General features: G+C 47.6%; 1 protein-coding gene across 1 annotated transcript in view; it reads right to left on the bottom strand.

Annotated features, from left to right (window-relative positions):
- prkd1 (protein kinase D1) overlaps positions 1-21,931 on the bottom strand; it is a gene marked incomplete at both ends in the record, with an annotated part of 35,573 nt that overhangs the window by 5,648 nt on the left and 7,994 nt on the right. The window contains 16 exons of the mRNA XM_080479301.1: positions 2,781-2,879; positions 3,032-3,193; positions 4,337-4,443; positions 4,553-4,625; positions 7,600-7,652; positions 8,802-8,913; positions 8,989-9,156; positions 9,276-9,353; positions 10,051-10,174; positions 10,277-10,478; positions 10,806-10,883; positions 10,966-11,176; positions 11,269-11,292; positions 11,920-12,089; positions 12,185-12,316; positions 18,615-18,753. Of these exons, the coding sequence (XP_080335427.1) occupies positions 2,781-2,879; positions 3,032-3,193; positions 4,337-4,443; positions 4,553-4,625; positions 7,600-7,652; positions 8,802-8,913; positions 8,989-9,156; positions 9,276-9,353; positions 10,051-10,174; positions 10,277-10,478; positions 10,806-10,883; positions 10,966-11,176; positions 11,269-11,292; positions 11,920-12,089; positions 12,185-12,316; positions 18,615-18,753 (1,932 nt within the window). The remainder of the gene's footprint in view (positions 1-2,780; positions 2,880-3,031; positions 3,194-4,336; positions 4,444-4,552; positions 4,626-7,599; positions 7,653-8,801; positions 8,914-8,988; positions 9,157-9,275; positions 9,354-10,050; positions 10,175-10,276; positions 10,479-10,805; positions 10,884-10,965; positions 11,177-11,268; positions 11,293-11,919; positions 12,090-12,184; positions 12,317-18,614; positions 18,754-21,931) is intronic.

The following is a 21,931-nucleotide window of genomic DNA, read 5'->3' as shown; positions in this document are numbered from 1 at the left end:
ATTAAAGAACTACACACACATGAACAGAGAACAGTTTGACGGAACCAGTCAAGCTCCTTTAAACGGTCTTTCTCTCTCGTACGGATCTACTCAGTTAAAAATGGATCTCCATGTATGCAGACGATGGTGTAATAGATGTTAAATGTAGACTTTGTCAAGAATAAGCAGCAAAACACTGACTCCTTTAGAGTCCATCTTACAAAACAGTTAAATGTTAATTATTTGGAATAAAAAACTTTTGGAGGATGTAAAACTGATCGTATTTCTCTACTTCCAGTTGAAAATAAAATGTCTAAAACACTCACTGGATGTTTTGATAAAAGCTTTCAAATCTTCCATGATTCTGGTGTTCCTGTTATAAACTTATGACTTAAAAAAAGAATATTAAAAACCGAAAGATACCTGGAGGGTTAAACTCAGTCCGAGCAGTAAAAAAGACAGCAACATAACCGAGAAATATAAACAACCGAGTTTTGCCTCTGTTGTAGTGCAAAAAAAAAAAATCCTGAAAATGACAAAAAGGACATTTATACATCTGGATCGTTCTGGTCCATATGAGCCCAAACAATCTACTTCCCGCCGTCATTTGTAAAAGGTTTCCCATCCATGACGTAGTACATCTGCCAGGCCTATAGGAGGCGCTGCAACGCTGACACAGTAATACAACAAAAACAGAGAGGAAGACATGGAGCATTAAGAAAAAACTGAGAAATCAACAAATCCAACATCTGGCCTTGGATGAAAGACCAACCGAAACCTGCACTCGCCCATGAGTGGAGTCAAATATAACCCCAATTAGAATCAATGCCTTTTTGCAAAATGGTTATTTTTAAATATATTTTAGTCAACAAAACATTTTATTTAATTGTTGACATGCTCATTTACCACTTTTTCTAACATTTTGTAGTTCTTCATGCCGTAATTGCTGGGTGCGGCTCGTCATGTGGAAAATAAGTTCATAAATGAAGATCATGCTTATATTTAATCCTCGATATTCCACAGGAAATGCTTGAGGTCATTTTGGAAAAGTGGGGTAGTGATACAAAAACTGCAATTTCTTAAAATGTAAGAGGATTTAAAAAAATAATGCAAACGGCCTCATGTCACAAACATGTTTCTTGAGGAATACCTGGAATATGAAGGTACAGAAAAATAATTTGAAGAATAAAAACCCTTGGGGTCATTTTTGACCCCACCCGTGCATCTAAGGGTTAAAGCATCAGCAGCTCCTGCAGCTCCACCTGCAGCAGGTCGTCCGCCATGTTGTTGTTGTTGTTGTTGTTGTTGTTGTTGTTGTTGTTGTTGTTTAGTGATGTCATCATCGTTTTCTGCAAGTGTGCGTCGTGCCCGTCCACATGTCAAACCCAAGAAGGCGCTTTCCAAAAAAACATTTCAAGACTCCTAAAGCGCGGCGCCGTGTGGATGATCGGATAAAAACAATCCGGTCACATGACATGTCGCCGTGTTGACGGAACCCCGCTCGATATGGAGGTCATGAAAAGAAGCGTTTCAGAGCGTCAGTCTGCCCGTAAAGAAGAGCGGGAGTTCAACCAACAATCCAACACGTGACCATCCTGCGCCTCTGAAACCAGCTCTGCTGCGCTACACGGTGGTACCCCCCCCCCCACCCCCCCACCTCCACTTCGCTTTTATAAACCTTCAGCGTAAAGTGGCGTTGGAGGGTCCGTGTGATTGGTCGGCCTGAAGTGAGGCGAGGATGAGTGTGATGAAGCCGGTGATGGTGACTCACTCGCACCGCTCAGGTTGGGCCGGCGTCGCTCTGGATGAGTCATCGCTGCTCGGCATGCAGGTACGGCGCCTCGCGTCTCGGCGCTAGTGCCGCTGAAAGCGGGTCGCTAACAGCTTGACTGACGCGTCTCAGCTGGACTCGGCGAATCGCGTGGCTTCTCCTGTGGTGTTCGGTCGAGCCGTCACACTGGGTGAGATGAGACTCGGAGACGTGGCGAAAAGTGGAGTCAGAACCGTCTCATGAGTCTCAGAAACGCCGCCGACTTGTTTAAGAATCAACCCGCCTCTGTTTGTAGTCATACAGCGACACACAGGTTAGCGCAATGCGGCGTGCCTCAAGCAAAGACGAGGAAAATAGAAACACTAGAATGTTGTTTTAGCGCTCGTCTCACAGCGAGACACGACATTCTATCTGAGGCCAGGTTTGGATTTCTGGCGGAGACTCGAAATGTCCTCTAGAGGTGAGTGTGAGTCTGCCTCTTCTGGAACCTTCCTACACACACAACCACAGGGGACCCAGGACCGAGCCCTGTGGAACACCACGTAGAACTGATTGTATTGGCATGTGTCGTCACAGTTTGGATCTTCTTTGACTTCCTCCTCCTAAAGTCAGGGCCGAACTGGAAAAAAAAAGACCTTCAGGTTTGCGGCTCCATCAACAGATAGTAGTTTGTACCTGTTCGTTACATGTAGTTTGTACCAAACATGGTACAAACTACATAAAAAATAGAAGAAACTGAAACTCCTGGTTTCACTGGACTCTTGTTGCTTGGTGACTTGGAGACAGACGCAGCTGTCTGCAGATGTTTTGAATGATAGACTTAATTCTAATTTCTGGGCTTTTTTTTTTCATTAGCAAATTTGCATGTTCTTTAATGTATTGACATTTTTCTAATGTGTTTTATGAGCCTGTTTTGTCTGAAGATTTAATATACTTTTGATCTCAACGAGGTTTTTCTGGTAAATAAAGGTCAAATAAAATGAAAAATCAAAAAAAAAATCATGTTTACATTTTAGAATTCTGACAGTACCTGAGGGAAGGAGTCCGCAGAGGCCAGCAGGACGTTTTCAGGCTTCAAGTCGCAGTGGACGATGTTCTTGAAGTGGAGGTGACGCAAAGCCACCAGGATCTGACAGTTGGACAGAAACATCAGGAAATAACGGGAAGTGCTAATCATCATACGGATAGAGAGTACCCGAAACACAGGAACTGTACACAGAATGTGAAGTTTAGCTCCTGGTTCAGCAGCAGAGGTTCTGCTGAGCGGACAGGAAGCCTCACCTGCGTGACCAGGAACTTGGTGATCCTCTCGGGCAGCCGGCCCTTCTCGCTGGACAGGATCATCTCCAGCATGTCGCCGTGCAGCTTCTCCATCACCACGAACACGCGCTCCGGCGTCTCGAACATGCAGTCCAGGTTGACCACGCCCGGGTGGTGCAAACTCTGGATGGAGATCCAGATGGAGGCGTTTCATCGTCAGACCATTGAGGCATTGTCTTTGTGTTATTTCAGGAAAGCTTCGCGTTTCGACAGCAACGGTTTGAAAAGAATGTAGTTAGCATGCCGGGCCATTAGTGGGCGCTGTCGGTACCTTCGCCAGCCAAAGTAAAAGTTATGTTATCATTTGCATGTATTTATTTATTCATTGGTTTGTTTGTAAGTGTAAAATACAAACAACTTTTCGCAAAAACTACTGACCCGAATTGCATGAAATCTTCAGGGATGACCTGTCATTATCCTCGGACCGATCCATTAGATTCTGGGACGTTAACAACCAACCGTTTCTGAATAAATCCCAAAAAAACGGTGAAAAAACTGTCCCATTCAAAGTGGATGAGAGAGGAAACCTCATGGAGGAGATCAGCGTGTGTTGCCATGGAGACGCTCCCTGCTCTGTGTTTCACAAAGTGATGGCGCTACCTGAACTACCTAGTTAGCATCAATATGAGCTAATGGCTATCATGGTAGCGGTGCTAACTCGGCTCCGCAAACAAAAAGTGGCGTCGGCGAAGGTCTGCGCTCTACCGAGTGTAGCTCTAGATTGTCGTTATCGTTGAGTCGGTAATAATGTGATTGTGAGTCAATGTCGCATCTGCATAATAATCGAGACTGAACACAATCGACTTTTTTTTAAGTGTTTAAAAAGTGTTAAGGATGTGAAGGTTTTGGTACGAAGTGAGCGTTCAGTCCACATCAGAGGGCGGAGGGATGTTATGCAGAAGGAATTAAAATATAACCTGTGTGATGAAAAAACACGGAGCGCACTGAGTGTGTGTGTGCGTGTGTGTGTGTGTGTGTGTGTGTGTGTGTGTGTGTGTGTGTGTGTGTGTGTGTGTGTGTGTGTGTGTGTGTGTGTGTGTGTGTTTGGCTGTCATCTGCGTGCAGGTGTGTGTCGCAGCAGCAGCTACAAATTTGTCGCATGTCACACCCCTGCAGTGTTGCCACAGTAATGAAGTCTTTTCACGACAGAAAGTCTCACTCCCTGCAGCTCCACACGGGTGTGTGTGTGTGTGTGTGTGTGTGTGTGTGTGTGTGTGTGTGTGTGTGTGTGTGTGTGTGTGTGTGTGTGTGTGTGTGGGTGTTTACCTGCAGGATGGCCACCTCGTTGCGTAGCTGACTCTCCTGCTTGGTGGGAAAACGCAGTTTATCGATGATCTTGATCGCTACGTCTCGACCCGACTTCCTGTGTTTACCTGCACCGCACACACACACACACACACACACACAAACGTGATCCTGGATCGTGTGTGTGTGTGTGTGTGTGTGTGTGTCTCTGTGTGTGTGTGTGTGTGTGTGTGTTACCTCCGTACACGATACCAAACTGTCCTGAACCAAGAACCTCATCAGGGAAGATCTGATAAACGGAGTTAATGTCCTGAAAAACAACAACAACAACAACAACAAATGATCCGAACCGAGTCGCAAACAAATTTTCCAACAAGTTTTAATTGGTTTCTTGTTTCGCTAAACTCCTTTCCTCCCGGGCGAGTTTTCAGGCTTCTGAACAGTTTTCTGGGACATCGACGGGAACAGTCCCCCAGCGGACCAAACATTTGTACGCGTGAAGTTCATGTTGGTTTGATGGTTTCCTGTTTCCTGTTTCCTGTTTCCTGTTTCCTGTATGTGAAGTCGGTTAAACAGAGTGGAGACTCGGTCAATTCCCCTCTGGAGCTCGGAACACCTGCTGGCAGGACCGAGCCCAGAAACAGAAGCTCACAGGATGGACAGCGCGGTGCGACCCGTCTCAGGAGGGTTTGGGACCTACAGTCAGGTTTGGACCTACAGTCAGTTTGGACCTACGGTCAGGTTTGGACCTACAGTCAGTTTGGACCTACAGTCAGGTTTGGACCTACAGTCAGTTTGGACCTACGGTCAGGTTTGGACCTACAGTCAGTTTGGACCTACGGTCAGGTTTGGACCTACAGTCAGGTTTGGACCTACAGTCAGGTTTGGTCCTACGGTCAGGTTTGGACCTACAGTCAGTTTTGGACCTACAGTCAGTTTGGACCTACGGTCAGTTTTGGACCTACAGTCAGTTTGGACCTACGGTCAGTTTGGACCTACGGTCAGTTTGGACCTACGGTCAGGTTTGGACCTACAGTCAGTTTGGACCTACAGTCAGGTTTGGACCAACAGTCAGTTTGGACCTACGGTCAGGTTTGGACCTACAGTCAGTTTGGACCTACAGTCAGGTTTGGACCAACAGTCAGTTTGGACCTACAGTCAGTTTGGACCTACAGTCAGGTTTGGACCTACAGTCAGGTTTGGATCTACAGTCAGTTGGGACCTACAGTCAGTTTGGACCTACAGTCAGTTTGGACCTACGGTCAGGTTTGGACCTACAGTCAGTTTTGGACCTACAGTCAGTTTGGACCTACGGTCAGGTTTGGACCTACAGTCAGTTTTGGACCTACAGTCAGTTTGGACCTACAGTCAGGTTTGGACCTACAGTCAGGTTTGGACCTACGGTCAGGTTTGGACCTACAGTCAGTTTGGACCTACGGTCAGGTTTGGACCTACAGTCAGTTTGGACCTACAGTCAGGTTTGGACCTACAGTCAGGTTTGGACCTACAGTCAGTTTGGACCTACAGTCATGTCTCGCTGCCAGGTCCTTTTCCTTCCTTGTGTCGTGACTTCTTGCTCTTCCTCTAACGTTCCTACTCGTGTTCTCATGACGTTGTTTCTGCCTCTGAATTACCTTTGGATTCTCTCTAAGTCGCCTTCACCTGCTGAAGAATGAACTGGGAACTGTGTCTGCTGTGGCTCCAGTCCTGAACCACTTGATTCAGTGGTTTCCCTTGTTGTAGCCACTTTGCAACCTCCGACCACCACCAACATTCATACCCATTCATACGAGGCAATGTCCCAAGGGCAACAATGACTGTTTGATAGAGTGGGATTTGAACCGCCAACGGTTACTGGACGACCGACTCTACCACTGAGCCACGATATCTGCTGTAACCAGCAGCAACGATGGACGCTAAAGGAAGTTGGTCGCCATTTAACAGGGACACCAGTTAATCTGAAACACCGCTACAATGTGGATTTATCTCTATAACTCGTAAAAACTCCGTCATTGAAGCACTTTGAAGGAGAAAGTGACACAGAAGGAGAAGCTCCCGAAGATAAAAAATATTGTGTGTCTGAATATGTTAAATTAGTTTGGTCGCACGCGTTGTTACAGTTACTAGCGAGCAGCTAACGCAAGCTCCTGCTAACTGTTACGGTTTTCAAAATTAAACAGATTTCCTTCAGTATATCAGTAATCGTTTTAAGTTTTCATCTACCTGTGGCAGGGTCATTTCCCCGCATGATGTCATGAAGGGAAAATCTCAGCATCGCCTGTGTGAGCAAGACGTTCAGTAGAAAGTGGAGCGATCGACGGAGACCTCTGGAGCCTCACACAGGTTCGAGTGACACATTTTAGAAAACTATCAGAAAGTATATTTTGCATAATGTGGGGCCTTTAATGAATTCGACCGTCTGGAGGCCATTTTCAAAAAGAACTGGCGTTCCAGAGACTCACTGATCTGTAGTGGAATCAACGGAGGAAATGAATGTAAATTGCATGAATGCGTCACCTGGCACCTCCTCAGAGGAGCTCCGAGGTTGTTTCCTTTTTTTTTTTTTATTATTTCCCGTAGTGTCGGGAGCTCCCGGTGCGCCTCCCTCCCTGTGATCCACCGCAGCTTTGACACCAAAACCACCAAATATTTTCTCCTTCATTTGTCTGCGATCACGTCTCCCGTTTCCCGCCGTCAGCTGACAGCCTAATATCACACCTCGAGCGGCGGCAAGGACAGAAATACAATATTATAACCCCCCCCCCCCCCCCCCCCCCACTCCAGAACCCTCCCCCAGAGCGTGCTGCCTAATTACCATGGTCGCCGTGGCAACCGTTTGGCTGAGTGAGTAATCACAGTAATCTCCGTTTGAGGTTTCTGGAAGACGCGCTCACCTCCGAGGCGGCGAGGTGAGCGTGTGCGTGGAGACGGGGACTCCATGTTCTCGCCGTCACATTTGCATGCATGAGGAGAGTTTTGTCCAAATCAGAGCCTCGGCTTGTTTTTTTATTTTTTTTATTTAGATTTAAAAAAAAATTTAAGTTTTCACGTCAAAGAGGGACGGGGCCTTTATTTAGAGTCCAGAACGTTTCACACACGTTAAATATTAATTAATCAAATCAGATTAAAAAATCAGCTCAACAGAAAGTGGGACAATGAAGGAAACAAATAGTAAATAAAAATAAAAACAAAACACGTCAACTAAGTCAAAAGTTACCCTTTATAATCTCGTGTGTGTGTGTGTGTGTGTGTGTGTGTGTGTGTGTGTGTGTGTGTGTTCTCACCACGTTCTCCTGGATCTGACAGTTGGACACAGAGATACTGACTGAAACTTCCTCTGCAGGAGAAACAGAAACATTCCAGAGGTTAAAAACAGAGTCGACACACAGTGAGGAGCAACAATCACAGGAGGACCTCCTCCTCCTCCTCCTCCTCCTCCTCCTCCTCCTCCTCCTCCTCCTGTGTGTGTGTGTATCTTAAATAAATCTGTTATGAAAGTGAAACCTCATCGTGTTATTTTGGTCAGAACTCGTACTACGACCATCGTGAAGTGTTAGTCATGGTGAGTTTGACGTCAGTGAGGCTCTGAAATATCTGTGAAGGGTTCAGTGTGTGTGTGTGTGTGTGTGTGTGTGTGTGTGTGTGTGTGTGTGTGTGTGTGTGTGTGTGTGTGTGTGTGTGTGTGTGTGTGTGTGAGAGGACAACTCTCACACCAGATTTTAGCTCCTAATATTCAGTATCTTGGCTTCATGCCAGACGAAGGAGCCCACAGAGAAACATTCCCTGCTGAGGTCTGGTGCCGCCTTATGGGGGCGCCAGAGATCACAGGTGGCGTCGAGGCTCCTTCTCCTTCTCCCCTGAGGTTGTTGAAGTTAGATTCACACACGTCATGATGAAGACGGAAGAACACCACTGAAATATGTCACATGTTTTTAAAAACCTACGTGCCAGAGAAGAAGGAAGCTAAATACTTGTGGACAAACTAAATAAATCAGTCAGTAACGTTGAGTATTCGGCCGTTTACACCACAACGTTTTCAACTGTTCAATTTCTACACGTTTCCAAGATGATTAGCATTTTCGAAAAGTGTCATTTTCCCTTGTTTACATGACAAACTGTTTTCGAAAAGTTGAGTTTCCCTCCCGTTTTCACGACAACTGACCATTTTTGAAAAGTGGCATTTTTTCCCCCTGTTCCCACGAGGACTAATCGTTTTCTAAAAGTTCCGTTTTCCAACTGTTGCACGATGACAAAGCGTTTTGGAAAACGTGCGTTTTCCCCCTTTTCCATGAAAACGAAGTCAGAGCGTTTTCAAAAAATTGCGTTTCAGCCGTTTCCACAAAGATGGAGCATTTCAGAAAAGTTCCACCTTGGAAGCTGCTTTTAAAAACTTGCGTTTTGTGTAAACAAACAGCAGAAACACTCGGAGAGTTTCCTGTTTCCTGTTTCCACTTGAGGCGTTTCCACTCCGGAGGCGGAGTCTTACTGTGTCCGGTGCGGTGGGAGCTGCGGCACACCCCGGTGGACACTGCCGGCATCAGCGCGTGCTGGATGGCCATCTCCCACATGCGAGCCACGTCCTGCCCCACGCCGCTCACCTGGAACAGGTCAACAGGTCAGTATGGCGGCCGCCTCACCGTCCCGCCATGAGTTCAGCGAGGAGCCGGTCTGACCAGGACGCTGCTGCCGCTCAGCGAGGATTCGGCCCTGGACAGGTTCTCCCCCACGTAGTACACCAGGGCGGCGGTAGCGATCTCGAAGCAGTGCGGGTTGGCGCCGTCCGGCAGCGGCGAGAAGGCCTGCGCCGGCTCCAGAGACAAGATCTCCGACAGAGGGATCTCCTGCAGGAGAATGTGTGTGTGTGGGGGGGGGGGGGGGGGGGTCAGTCTCCATCGACACGCTCCTCTCTGATTGGATGGAAACTTTGAGCAACAATACCCCAATGTGTATGAAGGTTTACCTTGTAATATTTACTTCCTGTGTCATTGTGAAAGAGCGTGATGCATTTACTGTCCAGGCGCCAGTAATGTCGTTTCCTCTGAGAGAAAAAACAGCAACGAGAGAAGAAAGTTAAAGAACCACAGTGACTTTCTTTAAAAGCATCACTTCTCCTCCTGCAGCCATGTTTGGTCCTCCTGCAGACCGAACGACGTAAACAAACAAACAGAATCGGACTGAACGGCCAAACCACCGCATTGACCCAGGGGACACTTCTGAAAACCGTCGTCTGTTAACAACTTTAAAAACTGTCACGGGTGAACACTTCTCACAACCATTGCCTGTTAATGCTTCCCAAAAACCATTGTCTGTGAACACGTCTACACGTCATCTGTCATCACATCTGACAACCATTGTCGGCAAACATTTCTGACAACCATCGTTTGTAAACACTTCTTAAAACCATTGTCTGTGAACACTTTTGAAAACATATGTCAACACTTCTGACAACCATCGTCTGTAAACACTTCCAAAAGCCATCGTCGGTAAGCACTTCTTAAAACCATTGTCTGTCAACACTTCTAAAAACCATCTTATTGGAACAATAAAACTCACTGTCTGTGAGCACTTTTCGTACTATCTTTAGTGAGCAACAGGCTTTAGATCATCTGTGTTTTGTTACATTTTCATTTACTTCCTGTTTTACTCTGGCCTTGGCGCTGTAAACATACATGTAAACATACATGTAAACATACATGTAAACATACATGTAAACATGTGAAGGAGTAAACATGTACCAGAGTGTCCTTGCTGGTGCAGTGGACCATCCATCCCTCCTTCATCACGTTGCTGCTCTTCCTCTTGGTGTGTCTGACGGACTGAACCACTCGCATCAGAGGGATGTTGTTACTGGTGGACGGGCTGCGAGGGGGCGGGGCAAACCACACACTGAGACCTGTGTGTGTGTGTGTGTGTGTGTGTGTGTGTGTGTGTGTGTGTGTGTGTGTGTGTGTGTGTGTGTACCTGATGGCTCGGTTGGACTCGTCCAGGTCGGGGTCGTGGAGGTCACACAGGTCGCTTGGCCCCGCCTCCAGGAGCAGACTCCCCTCTGACGTCAGAGCGTCGTCCATGTCGTCCAGCAGACCGCCGCCTCGGTCCATGTCGTGGTCGTCAAGGCAACCCTCCGCCATGACCACGTCTGACTCCGCCCCTGGACTTAGAAGCTCTACCAAGGACAGAAATAATGAGGTGAAAAATCAAACGCTGGGTGAAGTCAGAAATCTGCAGGTGGCGATGGTACAGTCCACTTCCTGAACACATTCAATTAACTGACCACAGACAATGGACTGTCCTGCTGTTTTTATTGATCATTTACTGACCACAGACAATGGACTGTCCTGCTGTTCTTACAGAGGGTATGGAGGATGAGGGAACCACAGACAATGGACAACCCTGCTGTTCTTACAGAGGGTATGGAGGATGAGGGAACCACAGACAATGGTCAGTGTAAGACTACTTGGCGATGGTTCACGTTGAGCTCCTCAACACTTGCCTCCGTTTTTGGAAACTTCCCCCAAGCAGTTGTTTGGTACTTTGCCAGCGCATCGTTTATGGCAGTTGAATTTACAATCTGAGGAGACAGAAGGAGAATCTCCATTGCATCGGACGCCACGAGCTCTTCGCCGGCCGTGTTCACGGCGCTGGCGCCTCACCTTTGCACTGCAGACCCTGCCGGAACAGCCCCTTCAGCAGCTTCTTGCAGTGCTGGCAGACGGTGGGTCGGGTGTACGAGTGGATCAGGAAGGTGTGGGGAACTTTGACCTTGGACAGGAGGATCTTGTCCAGCTCGATGGGACGGCCGACGTACGACTGGGAGCTGGAGCGCCGCTCTCTGCCGGGGAAGTAGTCCAGCTGGTTCTTCTGCTGCAGGAGGGAGGAGGGATGAAGAGGCGACGGCCACGAGACAACATGGACGCTTTGTCACGTTTTTTCAAAAAGTGGAAGCGGGACGTTACCTCCATGCTGGGACTGACGGGGGACTGGACCGGAAGGAAACAAGAAGAGAAAAGAAAGACTGTAAATTCACACAAACACTGGCCACAGACAATGGACTGTCTGTCATAAGCAGTTAACTGTTCACAGACAATGATTACTGTCCACGCTGACCTAATCACTAAAGATTGTTCAATGAACTGACCTCAGACAATGAGCTGTCTGGTTATCACAGTGACCTGATGTCAGACAATGGACTATCCACATGTGGTTCCAAGCAGGTAACTAATCTCAGTGGACTGCTTGGTTGTTATTAAGGGCAGTGATTTGACCCCAGACAATGGACTGTCCCACTGTTGACACAGTCCACAGATGATAGGATGTCCCTTAGTTACCAGACATGGAGGCTTTCACCAGATACCAGGTGATCACTGACAGGGAAACGACCACGGACAATGGACAGTCCAGTTCTGATAGGCAGTAGAACTAAATATTGACCAATAATATTCTTGTGGATCTTCCATTTAGGTGTCAGACAGTGAATTGGTTGCAGGTAATGGACTGTCCCACTGTCTTTGGAGACGGTGAATTGACAACAATGGACGATCCTGTTCATATAAACCAAACTGCCATCAGACAATGGACCGTGTCCAAAGTCTTCTCTGTGCACTGACCAGTAGAGCGTCATCAGTGCAGTGCGGTGGTGAAGGCTCGGCAGAAAGTGGGCGGCCCAAGTTGATGACGCCGCCGGTGAGGGAGACGTTGGACGGGCGCCGCCTCCTCACCCCGGTACAGTTGTTGGGGATCTTAAAGGCACAGCGCTTGTGATAGTTCAGCCCACATCCTGAGGAGAGACACAGAGACACCAGAGCGTCCCTGAACTCCGCTCGCCGTCACGTTAACGTCGCTCTGGGATTTTAAACACCCACAAAGTCTCACCTTCACATTTGAGTCCCTGCCGTACGAGTCCCCACAACATCTCGCCACAATGGTCGCAGAAGGCCGGCGCTCGGTACGAGTGGACGAACAGGCAGTGAGGACGGATCTGGAAGTCCTCCACTGTGGCCGAAGCTGCGGAGCAACGCAGGATACGAGACAAGAAGAGGGATTTCTATTTGAAACGTAGAAGACGTGAGAATTTCAGATAAAGAGGAACTGAGAGGAAATGAAGGAGAGCTGGAAAACAAGGAGATCGTCACTGTAAGAATACAGAACAAAAGATGAACCAAAGAAACTAATGAAATATGAAGAAGACAGGGAGGGTTACTGCCTCCCTACCTCCCTACCTACCTCCTTACCTCCCTACCTACCTCCTTACCTACCTCCTTACCTCCCTACCTACTTACCTAACTCCCTACCTCCTTACCTACCTCCTTACCTCCCTACCTACTTACCTAACTCCCTACCTCCTTACCTCCCTACCTCCCTCCTTACCTTCCTGCCTCCCTACCTCTCTCCTTACCTCCCTACCTACCTCCTTACCTCCCTCCCTACCTACCTCCTTACCTCCCTACCTACCTCCCTCCTTACCTCCCTACCTACCTCCTTACCTCCCTACCTCCCTCCTTACCTCCCTACCTCCTTACCTACCTCCTAACCTCCTTACCTCCCTACCTCCCTCCTCACCTCCCTACCTACCAAGGAAAGAACTGCCATAAACTGTCCAAAGACAAAAGTTGTGCCAGTCTAAGATCAAAACTGTCCTTCAAATGTTCAAACTGAGACAGACACTGTTGTGGACATTTGTGGACAAGAAGACATAAAGTTTCCCTTCAATGATGGGAGACGTTTCAGGTTTGTGAGCGTTGACGAGCTGTGAGGGTTGATATGAGAATTCATCATTTCAGATTTCTCCATGTTCGGTAAGAATTCTCTGTAAATTGCAGCCTTTGGAATTCAGGTTTTGATTTTGGACGACTGTCCCCACTTGGACACTTTGTGAAGACGGAGGAAATAATTGTGAACCCAGTGAGTCGGCGTTTCCGGCCGAGGTAACAAACCACCGCGCGGCAGCGTGTTTCCTCCATGTTTACTCGCGCTTCATTCCCCGCTTGAGGCAACTGCTGATGTGGCCCGGCTGGGCTGGTGGCCACGGCGGCCATCTGAGCCCAAACATCCTCCAGCTGTTTTCACAAAACCTCGACGGGGAGCGCCGGCGGCTGCGAGAGGCGCCTGCTGGGAGCCTCACAAAACCAAAGAAAGGACCAACCGCCTATTTTTACAGTCGCGTATGAAACCAAAACAGTGTGGGGCGCCCAGTGGAGCTCCGTGGAGGAACTACAACCGAATCTCAAGCTTTATAAAAAATAAGAAATCAAGCTTGGTTGGAGGTTATTTTCAGAATTTGGCACAAATAACTTAGTGGTTCACTTGCGTTGCTTTCATAGCAAGGGGGATGTTTCCAAGATTTCAAATTAGCATTTATATGACTTACAAACAAAAAGGACAAACTGGTGAAGGCAAACTAATAGGATGAGGAAACAGGCGGTGGTGGTGGGGTGGGGGTGGTGGGGGTGGTGGTGGTGGTGGATGTGGTGGTGGTGGTGGTGGGGGTGGTGGGGGTGGTGGATGTGGTGGTGGTGGTGGTGGTGGGGGTGGGGGTGGGGGAGGTGGTGGTGTTGGTGGTGGGGGAGGTGGTGGTGGTGGTGTTGGTGGTGGGGGAGGTGGTGGTGGTGGTGGTGGTGGATGTGGTGGTGGTGGTGGTGGGGGAGGTGGTGGTGGTGGTGGTGGTGGGGGTGGGGGAGGTGGGGGAGGTGGTGGTGGTGGTGGTGGTGGTGGGGGAGGTGTTGGTGGTGGGGGAGGTGGTGGTGGTGGTGGTGGTGGGGGAGGTGTTGGTGGTGGTGGTGGTGGTGGTGGATGTGGTGGTGGTGGTGGTGGTGGTGGGGGAGGTGGTGGTGGTGGTGGTGGTGGGGGAGGTGGTGGTGGTGGTGGAGACCAAACATGGAGCTGAAAGAGTGAAGTTCTTTCAGGTTCTTCCACGCTGCAGCTATTTTCTGCTCTGTGACCCGTAGAACTTTACCATGTTTTAATGATTTCAGTGGATTGAATCTTTTGGTTTTACGTTCGTCTGACATTTGTTTGTTTTGGCCTTTGTTGTTGAAGCTCGTTCTGTTTGGCTCTTTAAAGTTCTGTGGAATTTCAGCAATTTTGACTCTTCTTTTTTTTACATTTTGACAATATTTTCCTTTTCAAATGTTTTTAGGCTTTTTGGCTGCTTTTAGAATTAGAGTTTTTAACATGGTTTAGTATTCTAAATGAAATGAAATGAAATGAAATGAAATGAAATTAAATTAAATTTAAGTTGTTTTGACTGGTTTAGACATTTTGGAATTTTAACTTTTGTGAAATTATTATTATTTTTTTATTTGTTTTGCCATTTTAGATATTCTCCTTTTTTGTGCCCTTAATTAACTTTTTGGGAAAAGTGAAACTTTAACCAATTTTTGCTTGATCGGTGGTAAAAAAAAGACATTCAGTATGTGTTTGTGACTCTACAGCTTGTCTCTGTGTTGGTCTGATTTTGCTGCTTTGGTTTTCGTGCTTTTTGTTTCTTCTTTCCGCCTGTTTGCCCCTGATTGCTGTCAGCTGTGCCTCATTTCTGTGTGTTTCTATGCACCATTCCCAGGCACTTTCTTTTAGGTTTGCTTTTTCTCTTCGTACGACCACATTCTGGATGTCATCGTACTTCAGTAACTATATACATATAGAGTAAAAGAATCTTTTATATTTGCTCATTTCAAGTGTCTGACTAGTTTGATATTCCTTAAAGGAGTCATCACCTGGTATTCTCATGTATCCTGTCTCCCTTAAATTGTCTTTAAATCAATACTGTCAATCTGTTAAGGGAAAAAAATCAAACATGGAGCTCCTTCTGACGGTTTTGCAAGATTTTGACACGCAGGAACTGTCGCTCATGGCGATAGCATAGAGATAGCATAGCGATAGCATAGTGAAGGCTCACATGAAAAATGAAAATAAAAAACAATCGTGGAGCCGTCTACAAACATCAACGCACCTCAAAGTTTTAAAATGAACAAGAGCAATCAGATTTCTGATGTCTGCTGAAGGTTGACCTGGACTTAGAACGAAAAAAGAGGTGTAACGCAATATTCCACGGACTAAAATCTATCTGTGGTGACATTTTTGGCAAAATCCGTGCAGTAGTTTTGACGTTATTTTGCTTAAAGACATACAAACTATACGCTGATGACTTCATTACGTCCTTGGCAGACGTAAATATGGGGCTCATTTGTAAATCACATGAGGTGTAAAGTCTAAACTAGTCCCCCCAGCAGTGGAATTTAACAGAAGTGGGTTTATGATATCAGCCTCCTGTGGTGACGACAATCAAAATCTCCCGTTTTGGGGGGTGGCGCCCCCTTGTGGGCGATTCTGGTTTGAGACGAGCCCGAATGATAAAACCCAATACCAACATAGATGTTCTAACGAGGACAGATGTGATTCCCGGGAGACGACTCCTTTAACGAAGCTGTATTTCTCTCTGATGTAACGACAACGTACAGTTGCATGTCGTCTGCATAGAGTGTGACCGAACGACAGAAAACGGCAGAACGCTGCTTCCACTCGTCATCGGAGCCGCTTCCTGTCCAGAATAGTTCCAGTTGGGCCACATTATGTCATCGTGTGTGCAGCCATCCACTGGAGTGAGGAAACACTTCTGTCTTTCATCCCCACGAGAGCGCGGCGGGGCGTCTCATCGCGCTTTCAGAGGACATCTCCTCCCGAGTGGCGCAACGGCGCGGCTCATTGACACCGCGCGGCGCCGGCTGTTAGAGATATTCAGCGATGGGACGTGAGACGTGAGCGGAGTTTCGCCTCCACTGGCCGGAGATGGAGCGGCGCGGGAGATAAACAGCAGAGCGCAGACAAAGAGTAATGAATGGGTTGTTAGCGGGTATTTTGTAAATGTTTGGGAGCTACGAGAGGCTCTTAGCGGGCGCAGATGGACCCGGCGTTGTTTCAGTTGGCCGGCGGGCTTGGCAGCGGCATGATGGGTAGTTAGGGACGGTTCCTCGCCGCCTCTCCTCCCTTCCTCTGTCTCCATCGCCGCGTTTATTCGTTTTTCCTATTTCACACACACACACACACACACACACACACACACACACACACACACACTGCGCCCGCCCTGTGCTGTGGTCCTCCAGTAGAATACGGCTCTGATTAGACATTCTGCTGCAGGAAATTACCTCCATTTATTCAAATTATTGTTTATGCCTTTTGTTTGGAGGGCCAACATACGTTTGGAAGTCTGAACAAGCTCCCAAACTGTTATTATATGCTTCAGAAAATGACTTTGTGTGTGTGTGTGTGTGTGTGTGTGTGTGTGTGTGTGTGTGTGTGTGTGTGTGTGTGTGTGTGTGTGTGTGTGTGTGGTCGGTAATCCTCGTCGGGATGCGTTAAGTGCACGTGGAGGAATTAGAACTCATTGCTAACCTGTTAACCCAGCAGCAGAAAACAAACAGTGGGTGGAGATACTGTAAACCAGCGGTGGAGATGTTGTAAACCAGCGGTGGAGATGCTGTTAACCGGCGGTGGAGATGCTGTAAACCGGCGGTGGAGATGCTGTAAACCGGCGGTGGAGATGCTGTTAACCGGCGGTGGAGATGCTGTAAACCAGCGGTGGAGATGTTGTAAACCAGCTGTGGAGATGCTGTAAACCAGCGGTGGAGATGTTGTAAACCAGCTGTGGAGATGCTGTAAACCAGCGGTGGAGATGCTGTAAACCAGCAGTGGAGATGCTGTTAACCAGCGGTGGAGATGCTGTAAACCAGCGGTGGAGATGTTGTAAACCAGCGGTGGAGATGCTGTAAACCAGCGGTGGAGATGCTGTTAACCAGCGGTGGAGATGCTGTAAACCAGCGGTGGAGATGCTGTTAACCAGCGGTGGAGATGCTGTAAACCAGCGGTGGAGATGCTGTTAACCAGCGGTGGAGATGCTGTTAACCAGCGGTGGAGATGCTGTTAACCAGCGGTGGAGATGCTGAAAACCAGCGGTGGAGATGTTGTAAACCAGCGGTGGAGATGCTGTTAACCAGCGGTGGTGGCGTGACACGTGTACCTCGGCGGAAAACAGAACAGACAAAATGGCGTCTTTAAAAGGAACTAAAGATATTTATTGGGACAACCGGGTCTCCAACTCGGGTTCAAGAGAATTTTCCTTTCCCACCAAGAAGAACCGGGTACGAGGTCGGCGCTGGTACCAGTACCTAGTTGGTTCTTATCTCACACCTCCACAGAACCGTCCCTGCATACCAGCTGCTTCGCCACAAGCTACATGAAGTGAAACACGACGGCTTCACACACCGAGAGAATTCTTAGAAAGAGTTTAGCGTTTTATATCGAAATAATCCAGCGACGGACTGAGGCCAGGTTCTGACTGGAGAATTGAAACAACAAAACCCTGGAACCAGAACCATTCTGACATCGGACCACCGATTTAGAGCCGAGACCAAAGATGTCGGTACGACTGCCATCAGGCGAGGCAGCATCACAACGTATGACGTCACCGCAGCTGACCGCTCGCCATTTTTATATTGAGAGGGTAAGGGCTGCTGTCGGCAGCAGCTGAGAGTAACTAAAAAGTAACTTGTCATCTCGCAAAGTAACTAAGTTACTTTTAAAGGAGTAACTAGTCATCAGTAATCAGATTACTTTTTCAAGGTAACTGTAGCAACACTGGTTCCGTCTCCCCAGATGAAGCTGATGTTCTACGTTCTACGGATTAGGATTTTCGGGGAAACGGACCAGACGTCCTAAAACCAGCAGGGAAACGACGCTCCTTCGTTTTGCTGTTTCTCTTTCTCTCTCACTTATTTTTGTTTCCTCTCGTTTCGCTTACTGCTGGAGTTTGTTGTTCGGCATCCTGACGTTTACCTGTAAACAACCAATCAACATGTCGGCCGATTCAACCCAGCGAGAGGAAACAACAGTTCAGCTTCAATCCCAGCCGGATTAAAAAAAACAGAATTATCGTCCGCTTCTGTGTTCCAGCTCGCTCGTGACCAATCAGCTCGTCGGGCTCCACACGCAGGTGATTTCCTGTTTGTTTCCTCCACACGGCGAGCTGTCAGAGGCTGGCGGAGTGCCGCCGTCACAACAAGAGTGTGAGCATCCTGAGGAGGAGGAAGAGGAGGACGAAGAGGAGGCGGAAGATGAAAGGAAAACACATGCACAGTTGCAGGAGGTGCCAGACAGGAAGTTGGCGGCAGCAGCGTCGAGGTCGTGTGAACACCTGAGTCCTGAGCTGGACGAGCGCCAGAAACAGCTTCCTGATGAGGACACGCCCCCTCAGGAGGCGTTTAGGTGCAGCTGGGAAGGGGGAGGGGGGGGGGGGGGGTGGGCTCACCTGACAGCACGGCCTCCACCAGGTCTCCCTCCTGGATCTGCGACGCCGAGCGCAGCAGCTGCAGCTTGTTGTCGGAGGCGGCGTCATGGCGGAACAGCAGGATCTTCTCGTACATACCGTAGAAGCCGCACTCAGGTAACTGTGACACACAGACACACGTCGCCTCGTCAGGAGACACGTCACAACGTCACAACGTCACAACGTCACCATGACACCACGACACCATGACACAAAGACACAACGTCACAACGTCACAACGTCACTATACACTTCTGGGATCATCAGTCGGGGAACGATCTGTGTATTTCTTCTGTTGTTTTTGGAGTATTTTTAATGTGTCTGAGGTACATTTCAACCTTTGTTGTTGTTTTTCATGCTGTGTGTGTGTGTGTGTGTGTGTGTGTGTGTGTGTGTGTGTGTGTGTGTGTGTGTGTGTGTGTGTGTGTGTGTGTGTGTGTGTGTGTGTGCGTGTGCATGCGTGTGCGTGTGCGTGCGTGTGCGTGTGTGTGTGTGTGTGCGTGTGCATGCGTGTGTGTGTGTGTGTGTGTGTGTGTGTGTGTGTGTGTGTGTGTGTGTGTGTGTGTGTGTGTGTGTGTGTGCGTGTGTGTGTGTGTGATGTCGCCATAGCAGCAGCGGTGCGGCCCCCGTTGTCACGGTAACACGAGAACTCCCTCTCCGTTCATCTTGTGTTTTCAGCTTCACTTCAGGACTTTTTGTCCAAACACCAACATGAGGCCACGGCCATGTGACTGACCTCTGACCCCGCCTGCCGCAAAGCATGCTGGGTACTGCAGTCCACGACAGCTGGGACTGCGATCCTTCTGAACATGTTTGTCAAGATGGAATGTAATTTTCTGCAGCAAAGCAAGAAGAATAAAGCTCCAAGTAAAATTAATTCCACGCCCATATTATAGAGCATTATAGAGCATCTTCCTCCTCTAACATCCAGATTATAGAGCATCTTCCTCCTCTAACATCCAGATTATAGAGCATCTTCCTCCTCTAACATCCAGATTATAGAGCATCTTCCTCCTCTAACATCCAGATTATAGAGCACCTCCCCCTTTAACATGAGATTATAGAGCATCTCCCCCTCTAACATGAGATTATAGAGCATCTTCCTCCTCTAACATCCAGATTATAGAGCATCTCCATCCTCAAACATCCAGATTATAGAGCATCTTCACCCTCTAACATCCAGATTATAGAGCATCCTCTTCCTTTAACATGAGATTATAGAGCATCTTCCTCCTCTAACATCCAGATTATAAAGCACCTTCCTCCTCTAACATCACATTATAGGGCATATTCCTCCTCTAACATGAGATTATAGAGCATCTTCCTCCTCGAACATCCAGATTATAGAGCACCTTCACAGCTTTTTAGTCGGTTTATGAAGCTTCAAACTGACGTTGAAAGGACATTTATATGTCTCAGAGATATCGATCAGCAACAACATCTGAAGTACTCTCACATTGGCCTGTTATAGCGCCCCCTGCTGTCTCCCAGGACTTATTACTGACAATCCATAATCCAGTGCAGGTTAAAAGTGATGTGTGCCCCTTTTTTTGTTTTTACTCGGGATAAGGTACAATTTAAGGTTGAAAAACAGCTGAACAGCAGTTTAAGAGACACGAAGGAGGGAGGAGAGAGAATAAAGAGGAAGGGATGAAACACAAAGGATGAAAGAGTGAAAGGACAATGAGCTGGACACACACACACACAGTCTGAATGAGGAAGTGTGTGTGTGTGTGTGTGTGTGTGTGTGTGTGTGTGTGTGTGTGTGTGTGTGTGTGTGTGTGTGTGTGTGTGTGTGTGTGTGTGTGTGTGTGTGTGTGTGTGTGTCATAATAACCTCACAAGGACTGTTCACGGCAGCAATCATCATCATCTGTTGCCAGGCAACAAGGAGAAACTGCCACCAAATAAAGCACATGGCTTCATTATTACTGTCGCACAACGCCAGGGTGTGTGTGTGTGTGTGTGTGTGTGTCTGTGTGTGTGTGTGTGCGTGTGTGTGTCTGTATGTCTTATCACATTATTGTTTGATGTCATTTAACACGTCTTCATCTTCAAACAAATCGAGAAACAAAAACGAGAGCCACACACTGACCGTGCTAATGCTAATGCTAACGCTAGCAATCAACAGGTGGGACACAGAATTTGTCCTGCAGCTCTCCTACTGTCTTCATGTCCAACAAAAGAACAAAACAGCCCCAAGTTACTCACTTCAAAAGAGTAATTATGTAGTTTACTTTGTATAGTTAAAAGTATAGGCAAATGCTAACCACAGCTAATTTGGAACAAAGGCCGCGTCTCCACGACAACGCCGTTTCATGTAATCGCCTCATTGTTGTCCGATCAAGCGAAAGACATGGAGGCTGAAAACCAAATTTTAAAAAAAACAGCGGTTTCCAGAATGGACAAGAGCCGAAGACGATGATGTCATCGCCCGACCTCTCGCCCCGATAAACCCGCGACTCTTGACAGCTGTAATGGCGGACAACATACGCAGAATGCTATTTGGTGTAATCAGGCTAGACGTTTAAGTTTGTGGATTTCACCGTTACGCGGCGTTACAGCGCCACCTATAGGTCTGGCTTGGGGGGGGGGGGGGGGGGGGGGGGGGGGTTAGCTTGTATTGATAGGAGCTAATGCTAACATCACAGTGGAGTCAAACAGGACGATACAATAAAACAGGAGCGAAGGTAGTAAAGTAATTTATAGCTAACACACACACACACACACACACACACACACACACACACACACACACACACACACACACACACACACACACACACACACCTTGGTGTTAATCAGTTCATTTGAAGTGCTAAGTGTTGCATGTCGCGAGCGTCGTTGCTCGGCTGTGTGAGCAGGTGTAACGTGACCTGCTGTACATGAAATAAACAACCTGTGTGTGCGTGTGCGTGTGTCACACGCAGGTGTAAAAGTCTCACTGTAGTGAAACGAGATGATTTTCACCTGAAATGAGACAATTAGGGAATCTGAGTGAAAAAAAAAAAAAAAGGCTGACTCGTCACGTCTTCATAAAAATGCAAATATGGAAATTGTTTAAGAATAAATTTCCACATTTTCATGCCCAAATGTGTCTTTTCCTTCTGTGAACAGTATTTCATGTTGGAAACCAGGGTTTGGAGTATTTTTCTTTCTTTTCTCTCAGTTGAGTTACGACGTTCTAAATAAAACCCAATAAAAGTGAAGGTTTCTTTCTTTCTATACCTTGAAAAATGAAAAATGTTGGTCTTTGTTTGCTCTGTTTCCAAGGCAACAAGACCTCAACAGGCCCATCCA

The sequence above is a fragment of the Lipophrys pholis genome (genome assembly GCF_963383615.2).
Source record: "Lipophrys pholis genome assembly, chromosome: 14".
Lineage (NCBI taxonomy): Eukaryota > Metazoa > Chordata > Actinopteri > Blenniiformes > Blenniidae > Lipophrys > Lipophrys pholis.
This window is presented reverse-complemented; position numbering and strand designations above follow the sequence as displayed.